We start from the raw sequence: 25041 nt of genomic DNA on the forward strand, positions 1-25041 counted from the left end.
GCTGGTGCCCCGTGGGTGCCGCCTTCGATGCGAAGCAGCAGCGCAGGAGCGCGGCGGGCAGGGAAACGGTGAGCGGTGACAGGGCAGGGCAGGGAAGGGAGAGGGCTGGGGGTGGCGGGGCTGCGCCGGTCACGGAAGCCAGAGGATGCGAGACATGGGGTGGGAGGTGCGCGCTGCGTGCACAGCGTGTTGGAAACCACGGGGCCGAACTGCGGCCTCTTCCGGGATCTGAGGAAACAGGGTACTGGGCGGAGGGAGCCGTGTCTGTGTGTCTGTGTGTCTGTGTGTCTGTGTCTTTAGCCTTGTGTGCAGAGCTGCTGCTTGGATGTATATTGTTTTATCATTATTGTGTCCGTGCTCTTCAGCAGTGCTTTGGAATTAGACTGAATTAGCTGTCATCATTGTATGTGGATACTATTCATAATGTGAAGTGGCTCACTACAAAGATTATATATTGGGTTGGTGACACTCGGGCTTTCTGATGTATTTCTTTTTAGGATGCGTTAGTTATATTTGTTTATGAGGATCCTAAGAATCTGAACAAGCTCCTGACCAGCATAGGATGGCAGTCTTGATCACAGAATCATAGGGGTTGGAAGGGACCTCCAGAGATCATCGAATCCAACCCCCCTGCCAAAGCAGGTTCCCTACACCAGGTCACACAAGAAGGTGTCCAGGCAGGTCTTGAATATCTCCAGAGAAGGAGACCCCACAACCTCCCTGGGCAGCCTGTTCCAGTGCTCCATCACCCTCACCGTAAAGAAGTTCTTGCGCACATTTGTGCAGAACTTCCTATGCTGCAGTTTCTGGCCGTTTCCCCTTATCCTGTCTCCACACACTGCTGAAAACAGTCTGGACTCGCCACTCTACCCCCAAACTTTAGATATTTATAGACCTGGATCAGGTCCCCTCTCAGTCTTCTTTTCTCAAGGCTAAACAGACCCAGTTCACTTAGCCTTTCTTCATAGGGGAGATGCTCCAGGCCCTTCACCATCTTTGTGGCCCTCCGCTGGACTCTTTCCAAGAGATCCCTGTCTTTTTTGTACTTTTTTTTTTCCCAGAACTGGACACAGTACTCCAGATGAGGCCTTACCAGGACAGAGTAGAGGGGAAGGATCGCCTCCCTCGACTTGCTGGACATGCTCTTCTTAATGCACCCCAGAATGCCATTGGCCTTTTTGGCCACGAGGGCACACTGCTGGCTCATGGCCAACCTGTTGTCCACCCCAGGACACCCAGGTCCCTCTCCGCAGAGCTCCTCTCCAGCAGGCCATCCCCCAGCCTGTATTGGTGCATGCAATTATTCCTCCCCAGATGCAAGACTCTACATTTGCTTTTGTTAAACCTCATCTGGTTTCTTACTGCCCAGCTCTCCAGGCTGTCCAGATCTCGCTGAATGGCAGCACAGCCTTCAGGCGTGTCAGCCAATCCTTCCAACTTCGTATCATCAGCAAACTTGCTGAGGGTGGCCACTATCCCCTCATCAAGGTCATTGATGAAGATGTTGAACAAGACTGGACCCAGCACAGACCCCTGGGGGACACCACTGGTTACAGGTCTCCAACCGTACTCTGCACCGCCAACGACGACCCTCTGCGCTCTGCCAGTCAGCCAGTTCTCAACCCACCTCACTGTCCACTCGTCTATCCCACACTTCCTCAGCTTTGTTATAAGGATGTTGTGGGAGACAGTATCAAATGCCTTGCTGAAATCAAGGTAGACTACATCCACTGCTCAGTGATATGCTTGATGGCACTGTGCGTACAGATACATAGAATCAGAGTCATGAAGGTTGGAAAAGACCACTAAGATCATCCAGTCCAACCATCAGCCCAACTCCACCATGCTCTACTAATTACATCCCTCCCTGCCACATCCACGTGGTTCTTAAACACCTCCAGGGACGATGACTCCACAGCTCCCTGGGCAGCCCATTCCAGTGCCTCACAGCTCTTTCTGAGAAGAAGTTTTTCCTAATATCCAACCTGAACCTCTCCTGGCACAATTTGAAGCTATTCTCTGTTACGTGGGAGAAGACGCTGACCCCCACCTCTTCAAACCCTCCTTTCAGGCAGTTGTAGAGAGCGATGAGGTCTCCCCTGAATCTCCTCCAGACCAAACAATCCCAGTTCCCTCAGCTGATTTCCATCAGACTTGTGATCCCAACCCTTTGTAGCTTCACTATTCTCTGGACACAACTCCAGGGCTTCACTGCCTTTCTTGTAGTGAGGGGCCCAAAACTGAGCACAGCACTTGAGGTGTGGCCTCACCAGTGCTGAGTATGCTGAATATCTGAGAGTTCCAGGTGTTGGTGCTCCAAATCACCTGTTCCTGCAGCAGTGAGACTGTTGAACTGGGACTAAGCAATTCAGCCACTACCGCAGTTCTGACTGCTGTTGACAGTTTAGCATTTGTTTGGGAAACACTTTTCATCTCTTCCCCTCCCTTTGTATGCACACTGATGAATATCTTTCTTCAGCAAAAGATCCAGCTAAATGTTGTGCATTTGCCTACTTTAGAGAAAGGGCTTTGTATTTTCTTGGCCTTTGGAAAGACTTAAGAGCTTTGTAGGAACACAGATGTGTATTATAGGCTTGCTTAGAAGTTAAAATGGGTAGGGTATAAATGCAGATGCCAAGCCAAGAGATGATGCAGCAGCTGTGCAATCACACAGATGAAGAATATGGAAAACTACAAAACTGCACCAGGCTTTTTCTTTCCTCTAATTTTTATGTTTAAGTCTGTATGATGTTGAAGAGGAACTTCTCAGCTAATTTGTGTCGATGCTTCCTAATCATAGAGGGCTGTGTGCCCAGGAAGAGCTCACTGCCAAGGATCAGCGGTGATGCTCTGCTGCAGAAGGGCCTGAGCTCTCAGGATCTGCATAGCAGAGGTCCTCAACTATCTGGAGCAGACTAAAGTGGCCGGGCCTTGAGTCTTATGCAACAAGCGTTACTGAAGGGCACTGTAATGCATGTATGCATATGTGTGCATCTGTTGACATACACATAAATATATATATATTTTTTCCAGTGTTTTCTTTATTGCTGTCTGGTTCCTGTCCCCATATAACAAATGAAAACATGGGAAGTGGAAAGAGTTTGTCTTAGGGTGGCCAACTTATGTATTATAAAAAAGTGATCACATTAGCAACAGGAATAGAATAGATCAAAGCAGCCCATAATGTCCCAAATGCTTATTTTTGATGATGCTTCTTCTTCAGAACATATGCTTTTACAGACAAGCCATAAATAGAGATGCTTGTATTGTGGTTGGGCAATTGCAAAGGGAGTTGTATATTGCTTTCAGAGTTACAATTTTATCTTCTTTAGAGGTGTATTTTTATTTTTTTTCCTACTGTGGTTCTGTACTGTAGAACTTTCCTAGCAAGTGTTAAAAATTTTGTGTGATCTGCAGCAGGAACTTCTTAACTCTCTTCAATAAGTGCAGTATGTAACTGCTGACCATGTCTGCCCTGCCAAAGTTATTCTCAGTCAGTGTATTTACCCTGAATTCTGGGACATGGACAGGCTTGGTAAAAAAACATTCAGGAGCAAAACTGTTCATACCATATTATTTTTGAGTTGTTGCTTGTCATTCCCTTGAGATCTTTTTCCAGAGCTTGGGGCTCATTTCATGAGCTGGAGATCTCTGTTCTGTTGGTATCTGGAACAGCTGGTCAAGACATTCATTCACTGTTTTGACAACCCTTTTGCTCTTCACTTTCCTTGATAAGTCTTTTTGCTTCACAAGGATGATTTTCCCTATTTTCAGAATGTAAGACTTCTTATGATTTGTCATGTGTTTGTGCTTTGGAAGGAAGAAAACTGCTTTGAAGGAAGGACAGTACAGCAAGTTACAGGGTGGAACAGGAGAAGTTTGTGTGGGTTTTATATCAACCTCTTTCCATTTGCTGAGAAGAATCCTGGCTGAAAGAATTCCAGTGAGGATGTTCTTTGAAGGGTAATGCTGGAAAGTGAAGATGTTCATGTATGATGCCACTATCTTTGACTGATGTTAATTGATTTTATGACTGTTAGCTCTACTTAGGATACTTGTGTTGGAGGGATCATTCTGGTAAAATTTCACAGTGGAAATTTCATACTGAAACAAAGAGACAGAAGACAAGGAAGGTGATAGCGATGTGTTTCTGTTCTGTTCTGCACTGCACTGCAGGGTCTGTTTGATGTTCCAGAACTGAGTTGTCCAGAAGGATTTCAAGAAGCACAGGACAAAGCATTGCAGGAATCGGAACAACTAGTTCAGAAGGCATGTTCAGCACCACCTGGGCCTGAGATTGTAAAGATCTTTGATCAGCTTTCAGATGCTTTATGCAGAGTAGCAGATTTGGTAAGTTACTTTTTATTACTATTTTAAGCAATTCCTTTTAAACTGACTGACTTTACACCTTACGCTGTTCTGTTTCATTTTACATTTTTCAGTATTGCAGTAAATAGTTGATCAGCTCTGTGAAGTTTTGTATTAAGACAGAAAAGTAAATTGAGTGAAAGTTAATTACAGAGGCTTTAACAGAATATAGTTAACTACAAATCCTGTCAAACTGTCCAGTTAATTTTAGGACAGATGTAGGAGCAGTACGGAAGCCGTGACAAAAAAGACAATGCTGAAATCAGAATAGTATTTTACTATTTCTTCTGTAATATTAGTACGTAAACTTTCCAGCATCAGTTATGTTATAGAAGATGGGGGACTGCATAACTTGTGGTTGGAAATAGTATTGCCTTTTATTAATACAGTGCAACTGTTTCCTAGACTGCAGTTTCTGATGTCTGCAGAATTATAGTACTAGATCTGCAGAGAGGGACCTGGGCGTCCTGGTGGACGACAGGTTGGCCATGAGCCAGCAGTGTGCCCTCGTGGCCAAAAAGGCCAACGGCATTCTGGGGTGCATTAAGAAGAGCGTGTCCAGCAGGTCGAGGGAGGTGATCCTCCCCCTCTACTCTGTCCTGGTAAGGCCTCATCTGGAGTACTGTGTCCAGTTCTGGGCACCCCAGTACAAAAAAGACAGGGATCTCTTGGAAAGAGTCCAGCGGAGGGCCACAAAGATGGTGAAGGGCCTGGAGCATCTCCCCTATGAAGAAAGGCTAAGTGAACTGGGTCTGTTTAGCCTTGAGAAAAGACGACTGAGAGGGGACCTGATCCAGGTTTATAAATATCTGAGGTGTGGCGGCCATAGTGGTGAGGCCAGTCTCTTTTCAGTGGTACGTGGAGACAGGACGAGGGGAAACGGACATCAGCTGCAGCATAGGAAGTTTCGCACGAATGTGCGTAAGAACTTCTTTGTGGTGAGGGTGATGGAGCACTGGAACAGGCTGCCCAGGGAGGTTGTGGAGTCTCCTTCTCTGGAGATATTCAAGACCTGCCTGGACACCTTCTTGTGCGACCTGGTGTAGGGAACCTGCTTTGGCAGGGGGGTTGGTCTCGATGATCTCTAGAGGTCCCTTCCAACCCCTACAATTCTGTGATTCTGTGATTCTGTGATCCACTGCTTTATATCACAGAATGTTGAGTTTTGCCATGTACTCTTTGTTGCTCACTAGAAATTGTCCAAAATGTATCTTTTAGAAGAAGATTGCTCTTTATCTGTCGAAAGCATACCCAACTGAAATCAATTGCTAATAAATAATATCTCATTTTGCCATTGGTTTTCATATTTGAATTTCTCTTGGTTTCAATTTTCAAATCTTTTTCCTCGTTCTTTTCAAGACCTCTTTTATCACAGGGGTTGAAACGAGATGATCATTATGGTCCTTTTTAACTCAGGCCATTCTATGGTTCTGTGATTCATGAAGTACTTGCACACTCGTTCTCTTTTGTCTATTATTTTATAATATAAACTATGATCATTTCCTCTTAATCAGTCAATACCTAACTCAAGCACTTCATGTTAGAATTCAGTAGTCTATAGTTTTTTTTACTTTGCTGAGTTAAAGCTACCTTGGTTCCTCCTGTGAGCTGCTTTCAGGTTTATATGTTCAAAGATGGCCTATCCTCCTTGCAGAATTTTATTTAGAAGGGATTTGGGCTGGAACTCTAAGGGGTACACTGTACTAACACAGTTTAAAGAAGTACATAGATCAAAGATAGTTTTGGAAAGACTCACTCACTGTCTGCTTTAAAACTTGTTAGCACAATTCTTCAGTAAGCTTTATTTTTGAGGAAAAAAAATGCAAATTATTCAAATAGGTTATACAGAACCGTATCAATAAACATTAAGTAGAACTATTCCAGTGCAACTTTGTTTATAATTAAATTTTTTAATATGATTTCATGACTCATTATTTTCTTCTTTTACTGTATCAGGCTGATTTTGTGAAAATTGCCCATCCTGACTTTGCATTCAGAGAGGCTGCTGAAGAAGCTTGCCGGAATATCGGTACTATGGTTGAAAAGTACGTTCTCTTTGCTGTTGCCATTTGCATCTTTTAAGTGTACCATATGATCATCTGTGATAAGATGGATCCAAAAAAATATGTAAGAAACGTTTGTGTATGGCAACAAATTTTCAGTCTTCCTATATGAGATATACAAGAATTTAATTTTATTACAGTGTCTAATAAAAGATTTTTCTCCTTACGTTTGATTTTATGTACATAACGGAGTTTAAGTTATCAGCTGACTCCATGTCCCTGAAATCCATTGATGATTTAAAACTGCATTTTTCTAAGACTTGTAATAGTTAGCTAGATGTTAGTAAGACGCGTGTACAAAATGTTAATTTGGTTTGAAGGTTCAAGCTGTTGTATTTCACAACACTTTTTCCCTGGAGTGCTGAACCTTTGAATTTCAGCCTGTGAGTGCGATATGTGAAAGAGAGAAGGACAGTCCCTGTTTAAGTTAAATGTTTTGTGGTGTGTCTGTGTAGGACTGAGATAGATACATTTGGTCTACTCTGACGTGTGAGATCTTGTAAAATTCCATTTCATAGAACTTGTTCTTAAAACCTTCTGCATTCAAAGTTTGGACCTGCTTCTGGACATTTGCTTGGTTTTTGTTTTTTCTTTTTAACATCTTAATTGAAATCCTGAAAGTTACCTCTGTGATCCGGTATTATATCAGTTTGGTAAGCTTTGTGACTGAAATATCTGGTTAAAGAGAAATTTCTGAAATGTATTTCAGCAGAACAGTTGCTTTGGTCTTGCCAGAGTGTTTGGGAAACCTTTCACTAGCAACAGTTTTTCAGAGCTTAGGTGGAACGTGCCATTTGTAGCAATGTGACTTCAATATCTGAATGATATTTCTGATTTAAAATTTGTAGAAAGTGTTCACAAATTAACCTGAATCTCTTAGAACAGAATCATAGAATAATAGAATGACTTGGATTGGAAGGGACCCTAAAGACCATACTTGTATTTCCCACAAAATGACATCCAGAATTATTTTCCTGTCAGAAGCACTAAATGTATTTCCATGCTAATTTGTCTACATGTTGTTTGTTATATTTGTAGTTTTTAGGTATTCTTGTGAACTAGGAACTTTGGTTTTAATGTTATCTTGGTAAAGACTTAACTTGGCCTTTAAGTAGTACTATCAAGAGACTGAAGTATTTATAGTGGATGCGAATGTATGATTCTTTTCTTCTGTCTTTCCAGATTAAATACAGATGTTGAACTCTGCCAGAGTTTGAGACGGTTGTTAGCTGATGAAGTTGTTATGAATTCCCTCGATCCAGAAACCAGGTACTTATTAATGTTTATAGGTTTAGGTGTTTAGATAGTATATCTCATTCCTTACTGAACATATAGTTTGTGTTTTGTCCAACTGGAAAACATACCACATCTCTGTGACAAATGTGTTGATTATTACTGAATTACCTGTATGTGAGTTAAAAGTTGTAGTTCTGCAGTCTTGGAGCATGCCCCTGTGACTGCAGAGCACAGCTTTACTGATATCTGTGAAAATAAAAAATGAGAGAGTTCAAGATTTTCTGTAATAATAGCAGCTTGATTAAAATGAGGTGCACTTCTGTGATGTATGCATCAAAGTAAGTGTTTAGCAATAAAAATAGGGAAGAGACTTACACCACTTGAGTTCAGTTTGTAGAATCTGAAATCAAGGAGCTTTATTCAGTCTGAGAATATCAGGTGCCTCTTTTGATTTTTAGGCTTAGTCAAGAGTCCAGGAGAAAAATTTCTAGTACATAATACCATTGTTGATGTTTCAGGAAAAAATAAGAATGCATTTATTAATGGAACTTGTGAGCTGCAGATGGTTTTTCTTCTTTCAAAATCAGATTATCAGTATGTTTAAAGCTTACTTTATGATTGACATAAAACATTTTGTTAGCTGTTTATGTACTTACAGTTTTTGATTATTTTTTTCCTGACGTGGTTAGACAAGTTTAATGCCTAATGTTTGCTCATGTTACAAGTAAGTTATTTCCTTGATCCCTCTTTCCATATAATCAAATATGATAGATTTGAAGAGATTGTTTTCTGATCATTTAGAATAAATGAATTGTCAAATTAAAAAGGTAATTTGCACAAATTGGCTGAATACCTAGATTAAGTAGTAGAATTATTTTGAAAGATTACTTTCAGTGCAGATGACTAAACAACTACAAAGGAAAAATTTTGATTCATTGAGTAAACTGTTAAGGGCTTAAAACATAGGAAGTCTGTCTGTAACAGCAATACTTGTGGAATAAATAATATCCTCTATTAAATATATCAAACATAACTAATATAAAAGTTGTGAAGAAATTATGCTTAGTATCAAATGAGGCTGTTTTAACAGGGATTTACTGTATTTTTAGGCGAGTGGCAGAACTTTTTATGTTTGATTTTGAGATCAGTGGCATTCATTTGGATGAAGAAAAGGTAATTTTTTGCTACAACACCTGTATAGAAATTTTCATGACTACCACCAAAGACCAGATAACAATACATACAGGATATGAAATGTGATTCTGGGCCAATTTGTCCTCTGAAAAGCCCTTTGCCTTCTGTGGAGAATTTGGTGTCAATCAGAAGAGATGAATTTTCTCCATCCTAAGTCATTTCTATAGTGGGCTTTTTTTAATGTTGTTTTAGATGTTAGTTGGCTGTTCTTTATATGAAGTATGTTTGAGTAGCTCATCTTTCCTTTGTTGACTTCAGCTATACCTTAAGAATGTGTTGATGCTGTAAGTCTGATCTTAAATGTAGCATTTTCAGCATCATTTCTGGGAAGTTTAAGGTTTTTTAAACTTAATATCTGAAGATCCTATGTATTTTGTACTTGAATTTTTTTACAGCGTAAAAAGGCAGTCGACCTCAACGTCAGAATATTGGATTTGTGTAACGAATTTCTGACAGGAACTCACCTTCCCAACAAGATTGACAAACGTGTTTTGCCAGAGCATATTCGGTCTAATTTTGCAACCGAAGGCAATTACTTAGAAGTTGCTGGTCTGCACGCTGACTGTCCCAATGATCTGGTGAGTACTACCCAAGTCAGCTTTGGCATACTCTTTAGCAGAAGAGCATATTAGTTATTTTAATTGGTATTCAGGCATATGCATATGGAAAACAGAGGATCAATCAGTGAAAAACTTAGAAGTTATGTTGGATGTAAAGAAAAAATCTTTTACAGTGAGAGCGGTGAGGCACTGGCACAGATTGCCCAGAGATGTGTTGGAAGCTCTGTCCCTGTAGACATTCAATGCCAGGCTGGACCAGGCTCTGAGCAGTTTCATCTTTCTATAGGTGTCCCTGTGCATTGCAGGAGGGTTGGACTAGATGTCCTTCAAAGGTCCCTTCCAACTCTTAATGATTCTGTGATTCTGTTAAATGGATGACTTCACTGCAGCAGACACAGATAAGGCTGAGATGCTAACTGCTTTCTTCTCCTCGGTGTTCAGCAACAAGGTCTTTCGGGTACTAAGTGAAAGAGTTCAGAGAGAAGAACAGCCAGCTATAGATGAGGATCCAGTTTGGGATGGTTTCAGAGAATTCAGCCTGCACAAGTCCTTGCAGTCAGACAAGGTGCATCTAAGGGTTTGGAGAGATCCTTGAAAGGTTGTGAAGACCAGAGAAGAACCCCACTTATTAGTGTCAATGAGGGGTGGCTGGGCAACAAGCTGAGCATGAGCCAGCAATGACTCAGGCAAAGCGAACAGGCTGGGTGAACAAGGGCAAAACCAGAGACTGAAGGAAAAGTTTATAGCCTTTTATACAGCATACTTTAAACCACATCTAGATTGCTGCATCCAGTTTGGGACACCCCTCACTACTTCTCCCAAGAAGGACAGTGTCATACTGGAGTGACTTGGAAGCACAATTGGAAATTAGAAATTCCAACTGGAGAAACTTCTTCATTATGAGGATATCCACGGAATAAATCAGAATGCCCAGAGAGGTTGTACTGTCTCTTGATCAGTGGGGATTTTCAAGACCCAAACAGATAAAGCTTTGTGTAAACTGATTTTACCTTATAGCTGACACTGCTTTCGGTACAAGGTTGGACTAGAAACCTCTTTAGGACCCCTCCAACGTGAATTATCCCAAATAATCCTACTTTAGTTATTGTTGATGATACTTGATGGATTTAGATTCTTTGAAATGTGACAGTGGTTATCTAGTCTTTTAGATGTGAATCTAGGAACATATTACAACTCCCAAATCTTCTCACATAAAGTAATTGAGGTGACTGAAATCTTGTTTATCACGAAAAAGAGAAAAGCTGACTGTAGTAGAATCCAAGCTGAATTGTTTGTTCTCTGTAAGAAATGAAAAATGAATTAAAATAGTGGCACTGAGAGGATGTAAATGAAGGAAAAATACTCACTGCGTGTCATTTATAAACTTGTCCTGAAAACAGTGTGATCTGCAGAATTGCTACTTAAGCGTCCAGTAATACATCAGTAAAGATTGCAATTCTCTGAGTCAGGTATTTGAAGAGGCTCTCTGGAAATCATAAAATACAGATTGGAAGGGACCTCTGGAGCTTGTCAGTTCAAGCCTTATCCTGTTCAGAGTGGGATCAAGTAGGTCAGGTTGCTCATGGCCAATATCCAGTTGAATTTTGAACGCTTTCGAAGCATGGAGATTGTACCATCTTGCTTGGCAACCTGTACCCCTAGTGTTTGTCCACTTATTGTTTTTTTCCATGGTATTGAATGGGAAATATTTATCTGCCAGCTTGTGTCTGTTACATCTCATCCTCTTGCTCTGCACCAAAAAGGGTCTGGCTGCACCTTCCCTTTGTACAAAATGTACAATGTAAAGGTCTTCTTAAATTGGTTTGTGAAATAGAAAAAGCATTCTACTGAGGTTGCTGAGGAGACTTTTTTGAGGTATAATAAAAATAAATCAGAAATAGGAGAAAGGCCTATTGTCCATGAGCAGATGGACAGACTAATAGCTTGCTACCTTGAGAGAAATGAGGCTTTTCTTTTCCTCTCTGTCTTTCCCCTGATCCTGTCTCTGGTTCTCATCAGATCCTTCCAGGAGCCAGTTTGAATGACATGCAAAGGACAATTTTCAGAGCTTTTAATGAGCTAAGACAGTTCACAGAATGGTCTGAGAAACACAGATGTTGGCACAAAGAGAGGCAATAAGGAGGGGACTGTTGACAGGAGTGGAGAACAGGATCCCTTTTAGCACTCTTGAACTGTTATGTTGTCTCACTGCATTTCATCTTTAATGAGTAAGAGAGCAGTAATTGACAAAGAGTCATAATTACTATTATTAAAATACTTTGGGCTTTTTCTAACAATATCAACAAATACCAGATTTTTAGTTGCATTGCTTGTTTCTTTAGGAGTTAGACTGTAATAATGTGACTTTATTATTATTATTATTTTTTTTCCATATTAGGTACGAGAAGCTGCTTACAAGATTTTTCTTTACCCAAATGCTGAGCAACTAAACTGTCTAGAAGAACTGCTTGCTAGCCGAAACAGTCTGGCACAGTTGGTTGGGTATGAGACCTTTGCCCACAGGGCTCTTCAGGGAACAATGGCCAAAAATCCAGGTATAAGACGTGTGGAACAATAAGCTGAGAAAGCGAGCTGTGTTAGGTGTGATGTTAAAAGCTGCTAGTTTGTTTTGCTAAGTTTACACATATTTCTTCTAGTGAAGTTTCTTATTTCATTTACGTTTTGCTGTATGAAATACTCATGTTTCCTTGTAATTGGCAATAGTATGAATAGGGTCTGGTATTTTTTGTTCAGAATCAGTATTCAGTCTTCAGATTACAAAGTTGCCATTATCCTATAGTGACATAATATAAATATGGTACCGAATTCCCTTGAAATGGTGGTGCAGTGGTCAATGATACGATTTCTTATTCTAAAAACAACCAGATTGTTTTTATGCTCTTACGTTCTAAGGATCCTTTTTGTTTGTTTGTTTGGGAAGCTCTGATATAAATGCGACACCCTTTAAGGGACTGAATCTACCTTTTTTTTCTTTTTTTCTCTTTTTTTTCCTCCCCCCCGCACTTCTAGAGACAGTAACACAGTTTCTAGAGAAGCTTTCTGACCAGTTGTCTGAAAGGTATGTCTTTTCATTAAGATATTTTTGTAAGCAGACTTGTATTTCAAGAGCAGAGGGATTCATGTACTACAAAATCAGTCATTGCTGCTTATGTTTTGATGAAATAAAAAGCAAGACTGTCTCAGAGTTCTGAGGTGAATTATTAAAATATATTTTGTGGCTATGATTGGAGAATAGCCAAAACTGAATACAAGGAATGTGACAAGAAATGCAGGCAACAGCAAACAAGAAGACAGTGGTTAAGTATTGAAGGACACCTCTACGGACTTTTCCCATATGCACAACTTCATATATGTACTTTACATCTATGAACAAATTCCCCTTTATCCTGCTTTCTTCCCCTTGGTTCCATACAGCACAAAACACTCTCATCACTGTGTATTAATGGGGTCATTTTGTCAGAAAGAGAATGCTTGGGTTGTGCACAACCACATTTACTCATGTGGTTGTGCACATCCCAAGCATTCTCTTTCTTTCCGAAGAGAAGGTAAGAAAGATTTGATTGAGAGTATTTGAATGAGAAAAGCAGAAAGGAAAGTTCTTGTACTGTAGTATATGGACCTGATGTTTTATAGAGTACTTCCAATCCCTGATGGTAGAACAGAGTATTCTTGTATGCTACATTCCATTTCTAAAAAAATCATTCAAGAAGTTTTTCATCATACAATTATTTTTCAGAACTCAAAAAGATTTTGAAATGATGACGAAGATGAAAATGAAGCTTAACCCTCAGAATTCAGTAAGTTAAATTTACACTTATTTTTTGATATAGCATAAGCTAACCATGTTCTATATGAGAAATCAACTCAATTTTCATATGCAATGCCTAGTGTGATAACAAAGAGGTGCTTTCCATCTTCTGCTTTAAAATGCTTTTTGACTTCCGAGCTGCTATTAGTATTAAAACCAAGCACTGAGCCCGTGGTGGTAGTTGGCTGATACAAAGTGATTATTTTTTTCTTGGAGTCTGATCCCAGTGTGTATTTGAGTAAGATGTATGATCTTAATGCAGGCTGTTAAAATAACTTCTCAAATTCTGGATTAAGATAAATTTAGTACTGATTGTTTCCCACCGTGATTTAAAGTTCTGTGACTTGCAGAAATTGCAAAAAATATGCGAAGGAAAAGAAAATGTTTACTTTGGGTTCACTTGCTGTTCATTATTGTAATTATAAGCTGGAATTCTCTTTCAGAAATTGATGCCGTGGGATCATCCTTACTACAGTGGCGTCCTTCGTGCTGAGAGGTAAGCTCCTTATGTTCGTTGATTGTAATGTAAATGAGTGCCTTTGTTTCATTCCTTGCAGTAATATAATGAAAGTAAGCAGTGTGAACAGGGTTTCCTTCTTTGAAAACTTACTTCAATATGAAAATATAAAGAATGTGCGAAGAGGCAGTTGTTTGCAACATTGCTTAGTTACTGTTGGAATGCCTATAAATTTTTGGCTCTTCTGTTGTTTCACGGGAAAGTCCTCTTTGGAGATACAAGAGGATAAAATAGTTTTACAAGAGACAGAAAATCCTTGTTTTCAGTTTGCTTTTAGCTCTTAGCTGAACTGCAGTAATGTTTAAAAATAAATCTGGATCACAGAATACAATCTAACTCCTCTTCAAGCAATAATTTAGTTTACTTCTTTACTGAACTTGTATTTATCATCCCCTTTTATGGACCTAAAACAGAACATTCTTGGTTAGGTTTTCACTCTTTGTGGGTAGAATTCATTCTCATCTGTTTTGCAAAGACTAAGAAATAAATCTAATAGGTCCACCACACAGACTTAAACTGTGTATGAGAAAAGAGATGGCAGCTCAGAAAGGCAGGAGTGCTGCATGTTGAGTTCATTGGATCAGCGGTGCTGACCTTTTATCGTGTTGGAAAAGAGAATTTAAAGCTGTGCTGCTTTCACAAAGGGAAGAGAAAAAAATCTTTTCTTCACTGCATTGTTGTGTTGTTTTGTTTTCTTTTCATTGAAGGGGGCAGAAATGTATTTCCAGCTTTATGCCTTTTACGAAAGTGATGTGGTTAAGTCTGTAGTAGTACTGTGTGCAGAGCATGGTTTTCATTTTTGTCTCTGTTGTGTTTTGGCATTCAGTCGTTCGTGTGATAGATTTCTGTATTACTATGAATTTCATTTCTTCTGCTTTTTGTAGAAAAATATTTCTGTTTAAAAAGAAACCAAGTGCATGCTTTTGAGTGTTTCTTTTGGGCTACAGTTATTTTGTGGCTCCAGCTGATGTATAGAACCGTAGTTTTGTTGTTACTGTTGAGTATGTAAGGTGTAAATTATCTTAACAATCATAAGAGAAGGGTGTAGAGAGTTTTAGTGCTTAATTAGTATAGCAGTGTTCAAGCATGTCACACATGCATCCCTAAGGATGAAAGAAATACTTGAGACAGTGCCTGTGTCTGCTGGGAGAAATACTCTGTTCCCTGTTTTGGTCTATACAACCATATTTTCACATAAATATTGTGAGCAAACACTGGACAATGTGATCCTGATGTGATCTTGTATTACTTTTTTATTTTTTCTCCAGGTTTTAATCTGCCGTGTGCACTTGGACTGTAAGACTTGTCCCTTTCACTCCTGTAGTTTACTGAACGTGTCTGCTGTTTTCTAAGGTGAACAGCAGGCGGAGCTCCAGACTTAGCTCAGGAAATGCATTTTTCTTTCTATAAACTACAAAAGTTTTGTTTCTGTCAGCTTTCACCAAGTCTTTTCCCTGGAAACTTGATTCTACTTCAAAAAGTGCAAGTCTCCCATTGATGGTAACAGAATAGTAGGATAGTTTACTTCCTTTTTTTTTTTAGTTTCTTTTTTTTAGAAAATGATGTTAAGTATCCTCTCTGGCTTTAAGCTTAAAACAGACTAATGTTGTGCATTTGACAGAAACTGGAGACAAAAGTCTGAAATCCATGGCAGAAATATCTTAAAAGGAGATAGAATAATTAGACGAACCTCAAGAATTTTGGCAGGCTAAGGGTAATAAAACAGTGAATGCTGGAACATGCTTCAGCCTCTAACAAGTAACAAGATGTCTAATATGTGTATTATAAAATAATGCTGTTGAGTTTTAGTGCAGGCAAGTACCATGATATTAATTAAATCCTCTTACTTCTCAGTAAGTGCTGCTGAAGTTATAAGTAATTCTCAAGGCCCTGATCCTGCAAAGATGTAGTAGCCCTGATGATTTCATTTGGGTCATTAAAAAATAAATAAAAATTGATGGAAGAGACTCTTTTACAGTCAGTTATTTGTCTTGAAGTTGGGGTTAACTATATTAAGCCACTTCTGACTGAAGCATAGAAGTTTTTTAAGAACTGTCAGTGGTAAGCTTGCAATATTTGGTGCTGACTCCTGTTTTCCTAACCTTTGTTGCTTATGAGACCGGGCTGACTTTGTTGGCTGTAATTCATTTTGACTTTATTCAAGAAACAATTGGGATGTGCTCTCAGGGTCTTGCTGTCTGCGCTCTCTGTTGCTTTGGGACTGCAAAAATGAGTAAGACTGCCTTGGGGATGAACAAATCAATACCAAAATAATCCAGTTTCCTGCTCTGTAGGAAAGAGAAGCCACCATGACAACTGGAGGCATTTTGGATCCTGGGGTAACCAGCTCAGCAGAATCTAGGAACAATTCACTCCTTTTGTGTTGGGACTGTACATAAAAGTCTGGCTCGCAGGGAAGCACATTTGTTTTTCAGGGGCAGGGGCAATATAAAGGTACCTGAACATGGCTGTGAATGTTTCTGAAGGCACACACACTAAAAGCTGTAACTGCATTATTTTTAGCTTTATGAAAGAATGTTTTCTATTGGGAATGTTGAGTGGAAAAACAGCCCAGAACATTTGTGGAATATGTGAGAAAACTGTCACTTCTGTTCAAATTGAAACCTGAAATGAAAAAAACAATGCAGATTTTTAAAAGAATCAGGAAATCTTTCAACCAAAATGCCCATAGGGAAGGAAAATTTTCTATAACTATCTATTTATAAGCAAGAGAAGGTATGTCTTCTATTAAATCGACTTACCAGTCACTAAACTGGTGGACTAGTGTTTTTGGAGGAAAAAAAGAAAGCTACTGAAAAGCCTTGCTATATTGTTCGTTGTAGAACTGTGATTGTGAGGAAAGCTCAGAAAATTGTGAGTTTTGTTATGTGTTCAAACTTGCACTGTATACTCTAGAAGATGCTACTACTTGGTGGTTTACACACAATGTTTTGAAACATCCCAGTGAAGGAATTTCACAAATAATTTGTTACCCTTTTCTTCCTGTTATCTCTGACTACTTAGTTTGTTAACTTCTTTACCCAAGAGTTAAAGAAGTTACTGTAATACAGGCAAAGCATAATATATGTTAGAAGCATGGTAAGAAGCTCTAAAGTCAGTGGTCATTCTTCCTGACTTCAGCATATTTTATTTGCATGATGAGTCATTCAAAAGCAGAATATACATTTCAAGAATTATTTATTCAAATTGCTGTGGAATGTCAAAGAAATTGTCGTTTGATATAAAAACAAAGTCAATCTAAAAGTCATATACAGTGTCAATAGCAAATCAGTATTCTGAATTATCCCCTGACGTCCTCCATAATAGTCTAAAAAGTACAATTAACAGAAGGAAAAAAGGATACAGGTGCTAGTTTATGGTTGATGAGAGTACAAAGGCTTTCTAGTATTATTACTATTTTTTAAGAAATTCAGAGTCTTCTATAAATCATGGTTAATAGTCTCCCTTGAGGTAAAGAATTAAATTTCATAGTCTGGCACGTAATGAAAATTGGAAGGGGTTTTCCTTGTCTTGATCTCTTTAAGTTAACCTGAGGGGTTTATCTTTTATCTTCTACTAAGAAGTTTTTTTTTCACGTTTTTTTCAAGTTTATTTGAAAGTTTTGAGAGAATCTGTTTCATTAAAGATGGTTCACTTAGTGTTCTGAATTTTCATGGAAGCCAACAGGATAATATTTTTTTCTCAAAAGCAAAAACAAAGCACTGGGATTTATCAGGGACCACATTTAATAGCCACAGATAAGAATTCTTGCCTAGGGACTCATTTGCAATTGTTAAGAGTCAGAAGGCTTAGCTCTGAAGAGCAGCAATATTACTCAAATATCCCTAATGTCCAAGCTTATCAAAAGCATCCTTATTGAAATAGATGAAAGTCACGCTACACAAAACAGTCTGAGTTTCTTTCCAAATACACAGCTTAAATGAAAGTGATTTTAAAAGTCTGTATTTTATTTAGACTCAGTGAAGTCATGCAAGCTTAGAAATAATTATTTATAATGACATACTACGTCTTTGTTCTTCACAGAGACACAGCCTTTTTGTTTGAAGCCTGCTGTTCTTGAAGAATAACCAAACCTCACTGTGTCAGTTAACTTCTTTTTTTTTTTAAATTGGTTTTGAAATTGGTTTGGCTACATTGCTTCTTTTAAAAATATTGCTGGGCTGCATACTGTAAAAGTGAGGTGTCTGGATTTTTGAACATAGTTTATCCTTTAATATTAAGCAGGAATTTACATCAAAGAATCTACTGTTTTCTTTGATATTTCTGCTTTCTTTAGGAGAGTACTAGGCTTTTTCATTCTAAACTTTCTGGGCTTACATTCTGCAATAAAGTGCATAAGAAAATTTTCATTCTTTCTAGGGTTTGTTATAAGTACAAATGCTCCAGGGTTTGAATTCAGACATTCAGAGTGAAGTGAGATATTGGAATATGTCTTAAGACAAAACGAAAGCAGAACAGACTTGGGTTTTTTTGTTGCTCTTGTTTTGTTTTTTTGTTTTTTTTTGTCTTGGTCTTTCACAGTTTTGGACGTTTGAGCATAACTTGCATTATGCAGTTGTGCAGGTTCAACAAGGTAACTGAAGGTTCACTGTTAAAATAAAGAGGATTATTTCTAATTCTTGATATATTTTTTTTAACTGAAAGTTTGATGTAGAGGAAAATACTTCAAAGATGAGTTCACTTATATATTTTTGACACTGTTTCTGATTTGTTCAAGCAAGATTTCTATAATGGCACCCTTCCTTTTTTTTTTAGGAGTATGATATTTCCCACATCCAAACAAGAAGCAATCTTTATTGAAAATCTAGTAGTGTAAAAATGTCTGAATTTCAAGAAATGGTTTTTCAGATTCATCATTGTGTTTTCTGATGGTTATATCTGTATTGTTATTTCCTTTTTTCTGCTCTTCCAGAAATGCATACAGATCATTTAAGTTTCACAAAAGGACTTAAGAAAATTAAGTGCTTAAGTTCAGGAGTGGTTCCGAAAATGTACTCTTGACTGCAGGTATCAAAAATCAGTTCATAACTGTGTTTTTGACCTCTGATACCCAAGAAAAGAAATCTTTTGACTACAGCGTGTATTTCTTTGCAAGGTTCTGTTGTGATGCATCAGATCACCATTCTCCAATCTCCTTCACCTACATTTCAAAGGCTTCTTCTCTTAGAAATAAGCTGTGCTGTTCATCATGTTGGGATTCAGCTATGCAGTTCAGCCAGAGAAGTGTTAAGTTTCAGAGAGGAGCAAAAGCTCAGGCACATCTCAGTTCAAGACTTCTGCTAGGTAGCTCAAGTTATAATACCCTGCTAAGCGTGCATGGCCTCAGAATTGTATCCACCTTTCTCTGAGGACACAGCATCCTAAGTGTCTGTTTTAAGCACTCTGAATCACCTTCCTTGCTGCCCAGAGCTCATGTTTTGAAGGACGGGATATCCAGGCAGGATATTTGATTCTTGCCTGTGCTTGCTTAGGTGACGTGAACCCTTTCTCTTCCTTAGGAAAGACTTTAATCGTGTCTCCATGCACTTGCCTGCTTTAGAGACATCGGTAAAATGTTCTCCTACTGATGTTAATATGCTGTGTGCATCACCGTCCTCACTGAATTCTTCCTGACTGCTTAGATGCTGCAGCAAACAAGCTGCAAATTATGGCACAGAAGAAAACCGTTCTTCTGGCTCTTCCCTATAGCTTCTGTCACCAAATGAAGCTCCAGTTATTCACTCGTTTCCAATGGAAATTTTAGCAGTGTGTTTCCAGAGCACTAACCTTTCTTGTTAGTAGCAGTAACCCTTAGCAGAACCCTTATGGGTAGCACAATGCCTGTTAGCATAGTTTGAGCTGTATTAACTTCCTCTTATTTCTTTTCCCAAAAACACATCAATGCATTTCCTTTGGAGATAAAAGTTGTAACTTGGCTGAGCAAATGCAGAGGCAGCTTTCCAAAGAGTGACCAGAAAATGTTTATTTTAAAGCAGCTGCTTCTTGCTGGTTTGCTTGACTTTTGTACCACTTTAAATAGAAAAAAAACTAGACAGCTATTCAAGTCTGCAGTTGATAACAGCTTGAAAATCTTGCATAAAGTGATTCTCTGTGGCTACTGCCATAACATATAGTATGAAAATACACATTAGGATCATCAGTAGCTATTAACATGCAGATTATGGAGGTTGCTTTGCTCTGAAGAGTGAAGAGATTTGGCGCAGGCTAAGCTAAGGCACTTGGGAATTCTGTTCCTTTTGATGTAGGGTCAGCCACTATCAGTTAATTCATTAACTAAAGCATTTAACTAAAGTTTTTGTTTTTTTGTTCTATCCATAAAGAAAACGTGCAGTGGAATGACTTGTTTAGCTGGGGTTTTGTTGAGAGGCTGCTGCATGCATTTTCAAATGAATTTCCCATTTGAAAAAACAAAAGATCAGAGAAATGTCATACACCTGGGTTAGAAGATGGTCAACTTTGAGTTTCCCCTTTAGCTTCAGGTGAAATTCATTTTACAGTCTTGGATCTGCTCTCAAAAAGGCTCTGCATCCTACACAGACAATCTTTATCTGTGTTATGTAGCATTTAAAAAGTCTATTGATAGAAGTCTGCATCTTAGATTTTTATGCAGTATTTTAGATAATCTGGCCAGGGTTACGGAGTGTTTTGAAAAAACAATCCCAAATCCTTGAAAACCAGCAGAAATTTTATTCAAAGGACTGAGGGAAGAGAAGTTTGGCTTGCTGTCACAGTCTCAGTTGCCGTAGCTGCCAAGAAATTGTGCTGAGGTGTTTTAGATTAATACAGATTTGAACACTGAAATATTGTGCCTGAGAAATGTTACGTTCTTGCAGTTTCGCTAAAGTGATGAAGTGAATAACTGAGGTTAGGGAATCATTTACCAGCAAACAGATGCTTTTTTTTTGTCATCTGGAAATGACGAAGTTGCTAATGGCTGCTACTGTTGGAGTGCCTGGAATCAAGCACGAATCTCCAATAGGGAGCATGTAGTTTGTCTGCAAACTTTTCCAAGTACTTCTCCACCCACATCCTCCAGCCAGACCTGAGTTTTACATATCTAAAAGAGATTGTAGGATTTCCTGTTCTGCTCATTGAGTATTCTTTCTTTGGGAAGGAGTCAAGGCTTTAAAATTATTTTCTTCCCTTTTCACTGTTGTTATTTAATACCTAGTGCTACACCTTTAATTCTGCAGTGATTAGCATTAAATCTTGGAAGTAGGGACTCAGAAAAAATCCCATCATATGCTTGTTCTTGCCACTGAAAGGCAAGATCATCTATTAATAATAATTCCAAGAACTGAATTTTTGGTTATAGGACATTAGCTTCAGTTATCTGAGGTTTTGGCTAATTCGTAAATAAGCCCCAAAAGAAAGTTTTCCTGGAATCAGTGCAAGTTTGAGGTTGGACTTTCTTCAGTGATAGTTGATCTTGGTGTAGCAAGGGGGTTTATATAAAAGGTAGGACTGAATTGAAAAGTTGGAAATTAGTTCTTTATTTTATTGTCCAGAATGATTACTTGCTGGTTGTTATTGACTGGTGTTAAAGATTTTGAAGAGGTTCTACCTGCTTCTCAGAACAGTCACTTTTTTTCAGGACCCCATATTCATTTTAATTTGTGTTATTAATTATAATGGAATAAAATAGAATACAGTAAAAGAGTTCAGCTGAAAGGATCCTAGAAAGATCGAGGATTGTTGGTTCCAGTTCCTGACCACTTCACAGCTAACCAGAGCTTAAAGCGTATTACTAAGGGTGTTGTCCAAATGTCTCATGAACACTGACAGGCAAAGGACATCAACCACTTCTCTAGGAAGCCTGTTCCAGTGTCTGACCACCCTCATGGTACTGAAGTTATTCCTAATGCCCAATCTGGCCCTCCCGTGGTTCAGCTCTGTGCCACTCCTTACCTGCCATTGGTTCCCAATAGCAGAGCCTGGCACAACCCTCTGCTTCCTCACCCCAGGGAGCAAAGAGGTCATGTGTTGGCTTCTTCTTCAGGCTTGGCAGCCTGAATGTTCTCAGTCCTTGTTCACAGGACATGGCTCCAGTCCTGTCACCAGCTGCAGTGCCCTCCTTTGGGCACATTCGAGCTCCTTAACATCCTTTTTCTTTTGTGGAGCCCAGAACTGCACAGAATTCTCAAGGTGAGGCTGCATCAGGGCTAAGTATAGCAAGGGAATCATGCTGCTGTAACCAGCACCTCCAGGTCCCTTCCTACTGAGCTGCTTTCCAGCCGGTAGGCTCCAGCCTGTGCCTGTGTCCGGCACTGCTCCACCCCAGATATAGAACCCAGCATTTTCCTGTGTTGAACTTCACACTGTTGATAATTTCTCAATGTTCCAATATATCTAGATCCTCTGAAAGGCTTCTTGTCCCTCCTGAGAGTCAGCAGTACTTCCCAGTTCAGTGTCATCGGTGAACTTGCTGAGGATGCAAGCCAGATGTAACTTCACTTACAGTTCATCACGTAGCGTAGTGTGAACCTGCATATCTCACAGCTGGATAGTTTGTTCAGAAGGATGCTGTGAGGAACAGTACCAAACACCTTGCTAAAACGCAGAAAAATTACATCCACTGCTTTCCCTTCATCCACCGACCTTGTCGTGAAAGGGGATCAAATTACTAAGATATGATCCTCTATAAGTATTTACTGCTGAGACTGCCCCTCAGGAATCCTAAACTTTCCTGAAGAGAGAGAGTCTGGGGAAAAGAAGACTTCCTTGATTGAGGAGAATCTGGTCAGAGATCATCTAGGCAAACTCGATGAAAACAAACCCATGGAGCCTGATGGGATGCACCTACAAGTACTGAGGAAACTGGCAGAAATGGTTGCCAAGCTACTCTGTATTGTCTTTGCAAGGTCATGGAGAACAGGAGAGGTGCCTGAAGACTGGAGGAAAGCCAGTGTCACTCCAGTCTTCAAAAAGTGCAAGGAGGAAACTACGGGCTAATCAGCCTCACCTCTGTCCCTAGGAACATGATAGAACAGCTTATTTGGGAAATTATCTCCAATCAAGTGGAAGAATGTTATCAGAAATAGTCCACATGGATTCATGAAAGGGAAATCATGCTTGACTAATTTTCTAGCCTTCTGTTATGTCATCACCTGATGGGTGGATGAGGGAAGAAAAATAGATGTTGTCTGCCTTGACTTCAGCAAGGCTTTTGACACTTTCTCCCGTAATGTCCTTGTAGGTAAGTTTGGGAGGTGTGGGTTAGATGAGTGGACAGAGAGGTGGACTGAGAACTGGATGACTGGCACAGCTCAGAGGGCTGTGATCAGCAGCACATGGTCTACTTGGAGGCCTAGCTAGTGGTGTTCTGCAGGGATTGGTGCTGGGTTATGTCTTGTTTAACATCTTCATCAGAGACCTGGATGAAGGGATAGAGTCCACTTCAGCAAGTTTGTTGATGATATGAAGCTAAGAAGCTGACAAACTAGAGGGCTGTGCTGCCATTCAGTGAGACCTGGACAGTGCTCTCAGACGCAGGGTTTGAATTTGGAGTGGTCCTGTGTGGAGCCAGGAGTTGGACTTGATGATTCATATGGGTTCGCTGGAGGGAATTCCCTCCAGTGCAGGATATTCTGTGAACTTCTGTGACACTGCAGTGACAAGCAGAAAATAAATTCAAACCAAACTACAATTATAAGATTACTTAAAGTATAATAGTTGCCAGGGACTGCTGTCAGCGTTGTCCAGAAATAATTTAAACATCAGACTTGTGTCATAAGACACTATTGAAGATTTTCCAAAATCTTCGTCTTTGACCTTTGTTCTCACGCTGCTGTAGCAGGGAAGGCAGAGGTGGAGAAAGAAAAATGGGATCAGAACCAGAAACTCTTTTTTGGCATTTTGTACAAAAAATGTTTTTGCAGAACTTTTTCTTTCTATTTTTCATTGGCAAAAGTGACATTAACATACACCTTTCATTAGATGCAGGAGAGGTTATATTCTGACAGTGCTCTACCAGAAATGGCTGACATTAACTTTATGCTATTGTTAATAAAGTGATTGTCTAATCAGAGCCTCATGGTACTCTAAACATTAGATTGTGACATTTTAAAACATTAGCTAGGGTAAGGGACTATTTCCCCTGAGAAGTCTGCCTCAAGCCAATGTAGTCTGTTACATCTATTTTCATGTGTGGGCGGTTAAGTATTGTGCTTTTTCCAAAAGACTGAACTGTTACAGACTGATTTCTTTCCCCTCTTTGGATAGTGACAGAATATTTCAAAATACTTATCAGAAAGCCTTCTTCCCATGCTCTTCATCATGGAATAAGATCGTGGAGACAATCCATATGTTCAGGGAGCACTGAGAATGAGGAATAAGTAGACAGTTATTTGTTTTCCTTGTGTAATATGTCACGTCAACTCTTTGCGTGAAGTAATATCATTCGTTTCTTGTTTCTGCTTTTCTGTATTAGCAAAGAATTTCTTTTACAGAAAAAAAATCATAGTTTCAGAACTCTTCTTCCTTACCCCCCAGCAACCACACGTTAATCTGGCATTTCATCTCAGTGTGGTAAACCTCTACAGTTTGCATGGCACGTGTTGTCCTCCTTTGATTAAGCTGGAATCTATCTTGTCTGCGGTTTTGTAGTTCTGGTACCTAAGCTCCATATCATCACTTCAGTGAATCATGGGTTGGCTGAGGTTGGAAGGCCTTTTTGGAGGTCACCTGGCTTAACTCCTGCTCCAGCAGGAACACCCAGAGCAGACCCAGGACCACATCCAGGCAACTTCTGGAGTTCTCCAAGGAGAGAAGTCTCCACAGCCTCCAGGCAGACTATACCAGTGCTCCATCACCTGCACAAGAAAAACATGTTTCTTGATGTTCAGTCAGAGTCTTCTGTATTTTGTTTTGTGCTCATTGCCTTATTCTTCTTACTGAGTGTCACTAGAAAGAGCCTGTCTCTGTCTTTTTGCACCCTCACTTCAGGTATTTATAGACAGTGATAAGATCTTCTGAGCCTTTTCTTGTCTAGGCTCATCAGTCCTGGCTCTCAGTCCTTCCCAGTAGATGGGGTGCACCAATTCTTCAATTGTCTTCATGCCACTTGTTTGCACTCTGTCCATTAAGTCCATGTCTTTCTTACACTGGAGGTCCCAGAACTTTATGCAGTACTTTAGGTGCAGTCTTCCCAGTGCTGAGTAGAGAAGAAAGAACCTCCCTTGACCTATGGCCATACTTTTCCTAATGCAGCCCAGGATACCAGGATACCTTCTTAGCAGCAAGGAACAAGGACAC

General features: G+C 39.6%; 1 protein-coding gene across 1 annotated transcript in view; it reads left to right on the forward strand.

Annotated features, from left to right (window-relative positions):
- Positions 1-5: 5 nt before the first annotated feature.
- Positions 6-25041, forward strand: part of LOC100548274 (mitochondrial intermediate peptidase) — a gene marked incomplete at its 5' end in the record, with an annotated part of 44046 nt that continues 19010 nt past the window's right edge. Inside the window, 10 exons of the mRNA XM_019612068.1 lie at positions 6-68; positions 4177-4350; positions 6325-6413; positions 7614-7700; positions 8777-8840; positions 9257-9439; positions 11820-11976; positions 12452-12500; positions 13179-13239; positions 13694-13746. Of these exons, the coding sequence (XP_019467613.1) occupies positions 6-68; positions 4177-4350; positions 6325-6413; positions 7614-7700; positions 8777-8840; positions 9257-9439; positions 11820-11976; positions 12452-12500; positions 13179-13239; positions 13694-13746 (980 nt within the window). The remainder of the gene's footprint in view (positions 69-4176; positions 4351-6324; positions 6414-7613; positions 7701-8776; positions 8841-9256; positions 9440-11819; positions 11977-12451; positions 12501-13178; positions 13240-13693; positions 13747-25041) is intronic.

This window comes from Meleagris gallopavo, chromosome 1 (genome assembly GCF_000146605.3).
Source record: "Meleagris gallopavo isolate NT-WF06-2002-E0010 breed Aviagen turkey brand Nicholas breeding stock chromosome 1, Turkey_5.1, whole genome shotgun sequence".
NCBI lineage: Eukaryota > Metazoa > Chordata > Aves > Galliformes > Phasianidae > Meleagris > Meleagris gallopavo.